Raw genomic sequence first — 13,110 nt, forward strand, 5'->3', positions numbered from 1 at the left:
AGCAGCATTCAGCTGGTCATTTTTTTGTGTCCTCAATCTATCCTACAATCCCATGATTCATATCTTAATCGGTTTTTATTTCCAACAATTTTTGAATGCCATTTTATGAAGCACGCCCTAGAGCATGATGAATAATACATCCGTTCTACTGCACAAAACAGCACACAGCGAGCGAATGCAATCATTTGCGTAATGCTTATTGAGCTTTATATTGACCACGCGAGCTTTCTCACAAACCGCACCTCACAACAACAGCATTCGTCCTTCCTATGACCCAGATTTGCGAAAGTACTATTGCTAGCTTTTTCTGTAATAAAATCCACCCTTTCTTCATCCACCACACGCCCTTCCCAGCCCAACAGACAACAAGCGCGAATAATTGAATCTGGAAAATATGGTAATAAAGGTGTATCCTTCTTTTTACTACCCCACCATGTGTGAGCAGGCCCACTGGCCACTGTCGTGCTGTCGATGCCATAAACCGCAAGACCTTGCGTTGTGAGCGTGGTGGAGGAGTATTTTGCCCTCGATGTTTTTTCCTCGATTTCGTGTTCGCTTCATAGTGTCACCCTTTGCCGTTTGTCCCGACCGACAGGCGTTTTGGCTTTTATTTTCCACGCCGTAATCCTTTCACCCGATCACGAGCTCGTGCACCCGAATCCGCGTGTAAAAGAGCGCCAGCTAGCGCACGTTGTCCATTCGATTCACGGAGCCGAGGAAAGCTATCAAAAGCCATCCAAAATCAAAGCCACCTTCGAGGCCACGTACCACGGTAGTTTGTGCGATCGATCCAATTTTGCGATGCCAAAGGACGATGGGACGGTGCTGGGGTTTTATTGGGAGGCAAAAAAAAAGAAATGCACGACACAAGCATCATTGCAGAAAGAATCGGACCTTTCGAATCGGGGCTGGGTCTAATCGATTGTGTGGTCGAGATGCGGAACTAAGCCTTTTTCGACACTATTTTGGACAAAGTTGGAAAAAGTCTATGTTACTGCAGGTCTATAAATGCACTCTGAAACACGATATCACTCATTCTTTGACAATGAAAGGAAACCCACGGTATCAGAAACATCGACAACAACAATTCTCCATCCCTCTCAAATCATTCCGAGCTTTTTCCACACCTAAGATAGGAAAAAGAGGAACAAACACTTTCGCCTACAAAACTATTGCCATCGATGTGCTCGCAGGACGCAAGGACAATTGCAAAATCGGGGCGCGGTTTGGAAAACGTCGTAAAAACTCCGGCGTATCCAAAAATCAAAAAACCGCATCCACTTTTATGTGCGTCGTATGAAAAGCTGCCACTGCGGCTGGTTCGGGATAGGAAGCCATAAAAAAGGTATTTCAAAAAACCTTTTGGCCACGAAAAAATAAAACATCAACGCCACCCAAAAACCAGCGCAGACCATCGCAATCTTCGATGCTGGTGGCAGCTCCAAGGGGTACAATTTTCCCGTGCCCTCGAGTGTCAACCCTTCCCGGCGGAAGAAGGTAAAAGCAAAAAAAAAATACACACACCCACACTTCCGCCCACTACTGCGGTTACCACTTGCGCTGCAACGAAAGCAATCAAGCGGCTGTGGAATCGGTTGTTATTGTTATTATGATTGCCGCACATCGCAATATTAAGCCCTTTCCTTCGCAAAAGGGCACTGGAGTCGCGGATCTACGGAGCGCACCTGAGAAACCGGGAGGCATTCGCAAACAACCCCAAACCCAAAAATGGTGAGGGAACTTTTCGAAAACATCACACGAACGCGGCTTAAGGGCGAACGAAGGTTGGAGGTCAAATAACGAACCTGAGCTACAAACATCGAGGAATATATTATTTATATATGAACACCCTTTCCTGGGCTCGTCGTTGCGGGAGGATGCCGAATCGGGGGCGCATCGAAATTGCCATATTGGAAACGGCTAAAGGTGCCTGCGGACGACGTTTTTATGACCGATGAAGCTGTTGTCGTGATTGCAAAGGCCGTTTCCGCGCACGGCAGGGCTAAATAGAATTGCGATTTTTGAACGAGCAGTCGAATGTCTTCGTTAGGACAAACGTGTCGGAGTCATGGTAGCTTCTCATCCAAGTAACCGGAGAAGTGTCACTAGTGGTTCGAATTTTGAAACAACGCATTTGTAACCTCAGCAATCCATGCTTGAATTAGCCAACAAGCATTCAAAATGTCTAAAATCAAGACTAATGCTATCACGATGATCCCAATCATCGTTGATTGAATTAAATGCCGAGGAGGATTCGATCAATTTTCCCGATTGAATTTAGCGTTCTAACCCATCAAATCTCGGTTGCTCTACGTCCACACATCCACCGACAGCGCTAGAACGTGCCGTTTTGCTCCTCCGGACGCATCTTCGGGAAGATAATCTGGTGAATTATTATGAATTTGCAACATCTGCATGCAATAGCATCAGAAAGTCAGCCGCTGGTAGTCGCGGAAACTCCCGTTTCACGGCAGCTATCGTCCGCGTGAGATCTGATTTATTTATCACCACATACATTGGCACCCCTAGTGCATCCGGGACTCGCGTGGCAGCGTGGAAATTTATCGATATCCAGTTTTCCCAGTTTTCCACTGGAACCCTCGCGATCGAGTCTCCTTCCCGAGGGCTTTGCTCCTAATGCGTGACCTTGCTCAATCAATTTTTACCGCCCATTCGATTAACTCTCCTGCCCAAATGCCGCCGAGCGATAGATTTTCGATCGTAAAATTTATATTTAAATTTTGCACAAAACTTACACTTGCAACGGTGCGTCCCCTTTTTGCGAGCACCAGGTTTCGGCCGGTGACCAATTTTTCATGCAACACATGCCAAACCTATAACAAATTATTATACACATCCCGATTCGGGTGTAGCTCGGAGAGATGGAATTGAATCGTAAAAAAAACAAGAAACAACCGCTCACTGTCGGTGCAATATTTTAGCACGCAAAAACCCAAAAGTTATAGTTCGCCAAGCCAAATAAGCACGACACCCGCCCACGAAGGTGACACGGTGTGCGCATTTGGCGTTAACATACGGATTAGCATATTTTTTTAATTAATCAAAGTACAATCGTTAATTAAAATGTCCACCGGTGCGCGAAAAGCGAAAAGGAAACAAATATTCCTCATTACAGGATGAGGGCCGCGAGGGAACCATCGCGTGAAAACTTCGCCTCCTTGGCCGCGGTTCGGCCAGTAACGGCTTCGAGGAAAAACTGTCACCAGCCTACCGGGCGAGCCCAGCTAGGGGTGCGCGAAAATTAAGACCAGAGGCGGTGGAATGGAAAAAAATGTTATTAAAAAAGAAATCACTGCCCCAACGTGGCTCTGGGTGCAAAAGAAAAAGGGAGCACAAAAAAAGGCACGTCCTGCCAGCGCCATTTGTCAGGGCGCTCCCGTTTGACAAGGAAATGAAAATTAAAACACTCGCCCAACGGATGCAGGACGTCTTTTTTCACTTCTCTCCACCAGCCGGGGTTCTGGGTGGAAGTAAAAAAAAAACAGGAGGCATCAATCCCCCCGCCGAGGACTAAAAACTAAAACACGGCACAAATATTTCTTTTCCGGTTTTCCCCGGCAAACGAAATCCAACGGCGCGAACTCGTTGGGTAAGATCTCGGTGACGAAAATAACAACCAGTCTCCGGAAAAGCGAAAACAACCGACCAACGGATGGAGGAAAAACCAGCGACGAACGAACGAACGAACGAAGCATAATATCGGGGAAATCTGTTTTTCAACGCTAATGTATACTTGCTGTATTCATAATTTATCATCCAATAATGACCCATCGTTTCGCATCGCAAATGGAACCGCCACTCGGAACCGGGGGCCCCATCTTGGAGCAGGACTCGGGCGCTCTCGAGACGGCCTCTCGAGATTGCAGTCCTTTTTTCTGCCCGAGCGCCAATCAAAAGGCCACTTTCGTCCATTATTCAAATTCGATTTTCGATTCCCCACGCCAACCATCCCATTTTCCCGCTCTCGACGCGCAATTGCTACAAGAAAAATCGTCCTCGGGTCTTCCATTTCGGTTCTTTTTTCTTTGCCCCAGCCAATTGGGTTTCATTTTGAATTGACTTTTCCTTCTTCGTCGCGCACGCCAACCACAGCGCCACCCTGCGGAACCGTGAGCGGGTCCGTTGATAAATTTCCCATCGAAGATGGCGGGGAAAAAGCGGCCGCTGCCAAACTGTCAATTGATGGAATTGATTTCGCTGGTGCAATTTTCATTCCCGCCGGCCGTTGATGGCCAAAGTTTTGCAAATCTTATTTCCCGGCTCCACCGGCCGATGTCGGTAGTGGAAATGGAGCCGAAAAGTAAAGGTCGATCGACGATAATTCTTCATTACATTTGGGCACGTTTGGGGCTGTAAGGCGGGTTTTCACATATTTTTTTTGCTCTGCTTTCTGGTTACGCCTGCTATGTTTGCAAAAAAACGCGTTACGAGTTTCACCCAATGCGCCAAAATGGGCGCCTGTTCGCCACCCATTGCTGCCTGTCGACGAAATATGAATCGTGCCAATTATGAGATTAAAACGCATTTATCATTTCCCGATTCCTTGCACACGGGTGAACGGGGGGGGGGGGGGGCGGGATTTCCTTCGATGGGTGGGATTTTCTTATGAACTCACGCAGAAGTACTACAGGAACATTACGTAAGCGCGTCGACGTGTCGAGAGGCTTCGTTATGTTTCATAAGACTTATCAAAATGCGCATCGAACGATGCCGTTTAAAACAAAGCGAAACGTTTACATGATTGTATTTACATGATTGTAGCGTGTCGCTTAATAAAAAATTACCAAAAACCGGCCCGGTGAGTACATGGGAATGAAACTGTCTTTCACAAACCACCGATGTTATCGAGCGATGCACGGATTGTGCCGGCAAACTTTATCCAAACCATACCTTCCCGGTAAGGGTACTCGTCGATTTTTCATCAGCACTACCAAACGCCCTTAAAGTTCGAGGGTATAAGAGCGCATACTTCAACCGAACGGGAGTCACACGATCCGCACTCGATTCGCGCAAACGTGCACGCAAGCGAAAATACGATGAACCACGTGGTGTTTGCGTTGTGCGTTGGCGCTGTGTTGGCACTGCAAGCCGGGGCGTTTAGGCATCACATACTATCCAAAAGCTGGGACGATGCACAAGCCGACTGTTTCGAGTATCTGCGTATAGGAAAACCACGTTCGGAGCTCTATCTTGCGCATCGATACGAGGACGATCAGCCCACAAAGAAGCTGCTGTTCTGCATCGCACTCAACCTGCGTGTGTACGATCCGGTTCAAAACTCACTGCATCTCGAGGCGTTCCGACGATTCTTCAAGCCAGATTCAGATGACAAGGGCTACGTTAATCGTACGAACGAGTGCTTGCTGAGGGTTAGTGCACCTCCTACAGAAACGAACAGCATATCCCAGTGTTCCCGACCGTATTCCGGAGCGCTCGATTCGGTTTACGGAACGTTCCGGTGCTTCTATCATTACTACGGGAATCTCCATCGAAACACCACCGAACTGTCTCCGACGGTGCTCGAACTCGACCAGGTACTGCAGGAATGCGCCCTGATCACCGGTCTCTCGCTTAAGGAGCTGAATAGCGTATCATCCTTGAAGGATCACCCGTCGTATCACAACCTGGCACGGTGCGTCGTCCTGCGGTGCGGATTTGCGGCCTTCGAGCATGGTGGAAGCAAACTTCTGTCGTTTGATTAACTGCCTCTGGCTGCCCTTCACATCGGTTTATAATTGTATTGCGTTATTTATTTTATTATTTGTGTAACAAAAGCATGTTTTAAACGACAGAAGCAGATAAAATAATCCTTGCTTTTGTGAGATAAACAACAGACACATATTGTTGAAGGGTTTCATACTATTCTACAACAAGTTCTTCAAAACCGATTCTCCCGTAAAAAGTCAAAACTCCCACACCATCTCGCTCGCAAAAGCACATTCTAGTCGGCGGCATTAAACATAGCTTAGCATTTATTTGAAAATGATAATTCGGCTTCATGTTTTCCAATCGAAGGTGGAAGGTACGATTGCAGTGCGGTTAGAACCTAATCTCACCTTTACCAGGCAACCTCCCATCGTCCTCCATGAAAGGTTAGGCACCTCGGAAAAATGAGAAGAAAAAAAGGCACCGCTTGCAGCTCGAGGGAGTTTCATTTTTTCCTACCCACACTCAGCGAGGACGTGTCAGTTTGGAAGTGCAACATGCCACTGCGTTGGAATCGTCCAGGGGAGGCTCTAATTTGGTTGCAACTGCTAAACACCGCTCCCCAAACAATGGTTTGGTCATTTAAATTTATCAAAAATAGTTTTGCAAGCCGGCCACAAAGTGCAAACTAATGCCGCGGGGGACAATGTCGGCAATAGAAATCGACATTTTTCCGACCCACCGCCGGATGGTAGGGAGGTGATTGGAAAATTCCTGCTTGTGCCGCATCAATCTAATTGCAGTCTGTCGCAATTCGATTGATTTGCTTTGCAGGAGGTGCCTTCCCATTCCTTCCAATCGGTTGATGATTGATGCTCGGTGTCACAGAGCGAGAGAGAGAGAGAGAGAGAGAGAGAGAGAGAGAGAGAGAGAGCCAAGGGATTATGTGATAATGCAGCTTAGCGAAGCAGGTCTTTTTGATTAAACAACACACTTTTACTAACTACACGCCAGTGGAAGCAAAAGGGAGTAAATTTAAAAATGTTTTCAAAAACATTGTTACCAACCATTTACAGTACAGTTAGGAGCGTAAAGGAGTAGTTTAAAATATTGTTATTATTTAAAAGTCTACGACAAACGACGGTCTCGCTCGTTTAGCGTTGTTTTGCACCCACTTCTCGCTCAACGAACGCCCCTTTTAAGAGGGGAAGCAACGACTTTGCTCAACATTTCGTGATGATATAGCATTTTAATTGGATAATTAAATGGTGTAAACTTCTTGTAAACATCGCGCCCAATCGCATAAAATCCGACCGGCGTCAGAGTAACGCCTCCACGCCACGTGCCCGACACGTGCCTCGGCAGCTGTCCTGTCTCGCGTGAACAGTATCGAAAGTCTTTCAGAGTCTGTTGCCGGAACTCGATTAGTCGGTGGGCTCTCGAGACTAAATTAACCATGACCGGCCACAAGAACAAGTGTCGCCGGGCGTAAATGTGCTGGGGCACCCTTTCGGAAGCGCGTTTTGCGAGGCCATTCGGTGCATCGGCGCGTGTGTAATGCCGGGATTTGGCCGTCGTAAATCTGCATCAACAACGCATTAGAAGAAACCGACACGCTCGGTACCGGGTCCCCTTCTCGCTATCGCTATTGCTGTTGTTGTTATGGGTTTTCCCAACCCGTTTCACTAACGGAGACACAAACAATGGTTGTGCTTTGAAAAAACACCACCAACCGCAACGCAAACAAACAAACAGCGAGCCCGAAGTGGTTGCGGTGATGGCACACAACTAACGAATTCGATTTCACTCGTTTACAGCGGTCAGACGATTACGGACCCTTCGCAAGGACCAACAAGGACCTTGTGCAGAAGACGTTTGCTGCGGGAGGAATGAGGAACTTAATTAAATTATAAACACATTTCCCACCAAACCGATGGGAAATGGCAAACGACAAAGTTTTCCAACGCCAGCCAGCAAGAGGGTTATCTGCATGGCGGCTTCTTGACCGCGTGTACTCTCGAATCGTCGAGCGGTTCGAGAGATTTTCTTCCAATCCGGACGATTTTTCACGCATTCCGCATGGGCAAGAAGGGTCGTTTGGATTTGGCGGAATGCAAGCGCAAAAAGAAAAAAATGGCAAGTCAAATGGGACACTTCCTTTCCGCGTGGTGCTGTTAATGCATCCTTGCACAAATTGGAATTTATTTTGTCTCATACGTGGAAGAAACCACAACCAGTTGGCATTAGCCTAGGGCCAGGGTGTTTGAATTTTGCTGCGGTTTTTCCCCAGTCACCAGGACCGGCCGGAGATTTCGATTTACGGGGTTGTCTTTCCGGGCAAATTTATGAACGGTTTTTCGCTCTCCCTGTTAAGCCAGCCAGAGCAGGCGGCCCGAGGATGCGCTTAAAAGTCACCCAGCCGCCGAAGGGTAAATGGTGTCCATTACCGGAATGGAAAGAAATTGCGGTTCCCATTGAAAGACGTCGGCGCGGCGAACTATTTTGCTTGGAAGCGGGTTTTGCGGTCAGAATATGCTAACCGGGAACGTTATGACTCATGTATCAATTGGCGTTTGGCAAATCCTGCTACCAATGAATCACAACCGAATGCGTAGCAGTGGCAATGTTACATGCCTTCAGCTAGCGTAACGAAATTACCATGCTTAACATCACATGTAATAGGTGTGTTTCTACGCGAGGAAAATCGCAAGAAGTACTTCACTATTTCCCCGCTGTTTTCCACGTTTTTTGTACAATAAACCCAACATTCTTACGCTTCCACGAACCTAACGATTGTTACCCTAAATGCCGGTTTGTGCTGTTCCACCCGACCGGAGCGAAGGACGTCCATTCTACACCTCATCAAAATGTACATACATGATCAAATGTTGCTCAATATATTCAGCAAAAATATTTATTATGTCATGTGTGTGCCGCCAACGAAAGAAATCGCAAACGGATCGGTACCACGGGGTATCCTTCGGGCGCATAAATATGCTCGCTACAGTCAGTGGGCATGCCGTAACGTTAGCAACCGGTGAGCGGCATCGCCTACGCTATACGTTCGCAACAACCCTCGATTCGGATTCGTCGAGAAAATCCCCATGGGTTGCATGGTAGAAGCGGTATAAATTACATCGTTCTAGCGAGTTTATACGGACGTTCGACGAGTGAGATGGGCACAATTTGTATCGGCATTCGGAAGCAGCCCTTGCGGCATGCCAGGTGTTGCGAGAGTGAGAAATATACCCAAATTTGCAAGCCCATATAAGATCGCTTCCAACGATCGATCCTTTGACGATGACACGTGGTGGAACACGTGGAAAGCACGGAAACATTACCAATCTTTTGCTCATATTGTTCCCATCTATTGTGCACATTGTTTAAATGACATATTCTAAAAAATTTAAGCAAATAACATATCTTTGAATGTTCCGTGTTTGTAATACATCAGTGGAAGTAGTACACAACAAAAAATACTTCAAAACTATTGAAGGATGTTAGATATTTCAGTAACTTCATTTATGAAATAACAGAATTAATGAAAATAGATAATTGCCATTATCAAGAACGTCTAGCATAAACGGAATTGCAACATGTATAATGAGTATTGAACAACAAACGAACAAAACGACACCAGACGACACCAAACGACACAACGCATCAACACCATCATTCCAATTCACTTCATTGGCATCTTCAGCACAAATGGGCGGCTGTAAGAATTTAACAGTTTCTCTCTAAATCCTAAAAAATCTCTGGTACGCCGATAAGAAAGCTTCAGATTCCGATTCCAATAAAGTCCCATGTTTCAAAGGCATCCAGCTGATGTATTGCTTGGTATGCGTAATTTTGCACATTTAATTAAACTAAAATTCAGCAATAAACACTCCATAAAAAATTAAAGTAAAATGTATTTCTACTTTTATCTTATGCCTATCGCAAGGACCTTTCCAAGCCAATCCTTCATCGATATAAATTTATATACTTAGAATGATCCGAGTAACGGCATGAGGAGTGACTGGAACTAACCCGATTTGATAGCATTCTTTAGCCCACTGTTTTTTCACTCAGCAGCCTTTGCGTGGACCCGTTGCCGATGCTTGATCAGCGTGCTGGAATCAATGAACCGCAGATCGCACGGTGTGCATAGGTACGGCTTCTCGCCAGTGTGTATCCGTCGATGAATCACTAGCGTGGTGTTACGCTTGAACGTTTTCTGGCAGAATTCACATGCGAACTCCTTCACATCGCTATGAACCAGGGCGTGACGATCCAGACTATGTTTGTGGATAAAACGCTTGTCACATATCTCGCACTTATACGCCGGTGCCCCAAGATGTTTAGTTTCATGGTCTTTCAGGGTCAGCTTCTTTTCGAACTTTTGCCCACAGTGCGAGCACACGTACAGTGTTTTATTCTCGCGATGACTATTGTATTGATGCTTTCGCAGCTTCAACTCCGTCGAGAACTTGCGCCCGCATTGATCGCACTGGAACAACTCCAACGATAGGGAATGCACTTCTGCGAGATGGCGTAGGTATAGATAATCAACGCGAAACTCCTTGTTGCAGATGGTACAGACGTTTTCGGACTTCTCCTTCTTGTCGGGCTTCGATTTCGCCTTCGAGCTACGATGGAAGGACCGATGACGAACGCATTTCTCATATGCCGTGAATTTCTTCGGACAAATATCACATGTATACAGGGGGAAATTGAACTCGGCATGCTCTCGGTCCATATGTCGGGCTAGATTTGAATTGCTCTCAAACTTTTTACTGCACACCTGACAGACGAGAAGGCTTTTCATCCGGTCATCCCAACTGTGTTCTGATCCACTGTGCTGATTCTTACGATCTTCTGCAGATCTTCGACCACGTTTACGCCTAGGACTCATCTCAGATGAACCACAGGGATGAGATCTTAGGTGCCGCTGTAAGTTACACGCTTGCGTGAACGTTCGCTTGCAGGTCTTGCATTGGTTCATCGCCCGAATCTGAGCCATATGAAGCTTTTTGTGAGCGGTCAATTCCGTCATCATCTCAAACTCCGCCATACAGAACGGACAGCGATGCGCGCGACAGGTTTTGTTGTGGTTTAAAAGTAATGCCTCACTACAATACTTCTGAGGACAGTATAAACAAACGAAGGGATATTGGTGAGATATGAGATGCTGATTTACCGCCTCGATGGCATCGAAATATGCCAAGCATTTGTCGCAATGAAATGGTAACAAATTTTTATGCAACATCTCCAAATGACTTTGCAGCTGCTCTAGCGTTTCCATCGTTTCCATACAGATGTAGCACCGATTGAGCGTTTTGTCGAAGTACCCTTCGTCGTCCTGGAATGTTTCTTCCGTATCTGCAGCTTCATTACTTTCGTCAATTGGGAGTTCCATCTCATCCTCTGTCCCATCGGGCAGCTGCTCGTCATCTTGTTCCACTATATGCTCTTCAATCATTTCCTCTTCAAGCTCATCTTCTAACATTTCCTTGTCTTCTACTATGAGTTCTTGTTCATCGAGTTCGTTTTCGTCTAGCGTCATTTCCTCGTACACCAGTTCTTCCATCACAGGTTCTTCCGCTTCGAAGTCTTCCTGCTTAACCAGAGTAACGGAATGATCGACTTCTGATTTAAGCAAAACATCCGGTGGTACAATTTCTACCTCGGTTTTCTCCACCAGTACTCCACTAATGATGAAATCGGAGTTAACATTGCCTGCTTCGTCCTCAACAACGTTCACGCTGTCTGCGGCCGCGACAGAACTGTTTCGTAGATATATACGTTTGTATTGCCTGAGTAGGATAAAAAAAAGAGTTATTCATTAAATTTGGCATACAATATTCAAAAAAAACGTTCGTTTACTAACGTCCATAACACGTCGAATATGCGATTTTTCTGGTCAAAGCTAGAGCGTATGCTTTCAATCAGTCGTATCTTCATGATACACTTATGGCATGCATTTTGAAATGGCCAATTTTCATCCAACTGAAAGATAGAAACATTTTTGTATGAAAATATCTGAACAGTGAAACACACATTCTCACAGGAAACTTACATCGATTTTCAGAAACTCATAGATGACGTTGATGAGCTCGTTTGCCGTCAGAGAACACTCCAACGGCATCAGTTTATCTACATTTCCCAGGCATAGGCGACATGTTTGGTTTGTTAGCTCGATAGTGGGACTAGCTTCAGGAGGCATTTTGATGTAATTTGGGTAATTCACTTTCTCCATATATTTTTGAGATGCTTCTAGTTATCGATATTTCAGCATTAATATTGATCTTCTTAGTCTTCTTACTCTTTTTCGTCTAGAAGAAAAGATAAGGGTTTTTTAAACTGCAAAACACAGCGCTTCGATGTAAACACATTGAGGCACGTAACATTCGATTCACCTTGCATAATTCATATAATAATTAACAAAGTTCCATTCAATTTTAAAATAAAATAGCTTAGTTTGCCAGCGACAACAATTGCGACCAAAATAATCACACACACACACTTTTTGACATACCAAACATCAGATGTCATTTCGATGCCACAGTACAAATTAACCACAGCATGAGTTAGCCGTTGATGTAATTTAAAAATTAATATGATTTAAGCTGTATATTCATTACAGAAAAGTTCATGCTGGAAAAAGTAAGCCCAAACATTTTTAATTCTTCTAGTTTGATCTATTTACTTTTAACGCAAAAGAGCTTATATTGAAAATGCAGTTGATTTCACCACATTACATTTTGCCGCTAGATGTCGCGTGGTTCTTTATTGTTTATATTTCAAAAACTACTTTTAAAATTGAGACTTTTACAAATATTTTATCATAGCAATAGCACAAATATTTAATGCGCGATGGTTTGTTTTTGAAGAAAGAAATTGTTTTTTTCTTTAAAAAACATCAATGATCCTTCACTAAAATTGATTCAATTCGAACTTACTGCTAAACACCAAACTGAGTATTTCTTCCACTTGCTTGTATTTTTTATCGTTCCTACATGTTTATTTAATAATTTGTACCACAATTCATTGATTTACAGAATCAGACGCTATAGGAATCGAATAAAATGAATTATTTAAATGATTTTATATTATATCGATCAACTGTCAAATTATTTCAGTTCTTCCTAACGTTTAGGTCAGTTAAATTCAAACGAAAACATAAACATCACCACGAAGCCAAATAAACCGCCATTCTGTCTGATCTTTTTGTTGCTGTAGTTCGTAATCTGTGCAAAGTAATTTATTTTTCGTGCCAAGTTTTCTAGTACGTGACGAATCAAAATTGAGTACATTACGCTTGAGACTTGAATGCGTTTTTGAGGATAGTTTTATTTTCGGATTTAAGCATTAGTGTGAGATTAGACCCGTGTTAGCGCACAGTTTGCCTACGGTCCCGGCACGCCATTTCGGTTAGCAGTGCGGTTTACCCCGTTGATC

The 13,110-nt window shown here is 44.8% G+C and overlaps 2 protein-coding genes across 2 annotated transcripts; one reads left to right on the forward strand and one right to left on the reverse strand.

The window, feature by feature from the left end:
* The first annotated feature begins 5,057 nt into the window (after positions 1-5,057).
* On the forward strand, positions 5,058-5,723 carry LOC128721493 (general odorant-binding protein 69-like). The gene has a single exon (XM_053815249.1). The coding sequence runs from the start codon at positions 5,058-5,060 to the stop codon at positions 5,721-5,723; it is 666 nt and encodes a 221-aa protein (XP_053671224.1).
* Positions 5,724-9,704: 3,981 nt separating this feature from the next.
* On the reverse strand, positions 9,705-11,875 carry LOC128731354 (zinc finger protein 287-like). Its single transcript, XM_053824470.1, has 3 exons — positions 11,729-11,875; positions 11,540-11,658; positions 9,705-11,465 (listed from the first exon to the last, which is right to left on the reverse strand). The coding sequence occupies exons 1-3, from the start codon at positions 11,873-11,875 to the stop codon at positions 9,734-9,736; spliced, it is 1,998 nt and encodes a 665-aa protein (XP_053680445.1). The 3' UTR covers positions 9,705-9,733.
* Positions 11,876-13,110: the final 1,235 nt, after the last annotated feature.

This window comes from Anopheles nili, chromosome 2, assembly GCF_943737925.1.
Source record: "Anopheles nili chromosome 2, idAnoNiliSN_F5_01, whole genome shotgun sequence".
Lineage (NCBI taxonomy): Eukaryota > Metazoa > Arthropoda > Insecta > Diptera > Culicidae > Anopheles > Anopheles nili.

Excerpts from the sequence above, each read along its gene's own strand:
- LOC128721493 (XM_053815249.1), top strand. The coding sequence starts at position 5,058 with ATGAACCACGTGGTGTTTGCGTTGTGCGTTGGCGCTGTGTTGGCACTG.
- LOC128731354 (XM_053824470.1), bottom strand. The coding sequence starts at position 11,875 with ATGCCTCCTGAAGCTAGTCCCACTATCGAGCTAACAAACCAAACATGT. Across the intron at positions 11,659-11,728 it reads ATGAGTTTCTGAAAATCGAT|TTGGATGAAAATTGGCCATT; the intron begins GTAAGTTTCCTG and ends TCTATCTTTCAG. Across the intron at positions 11,466-11,539 it reads ATATTCGACGTGTTATGGAC|GCAATACAAACGTATATATC; the intron begins GTTAGTAAACGA and ends TATCCTACTCAG.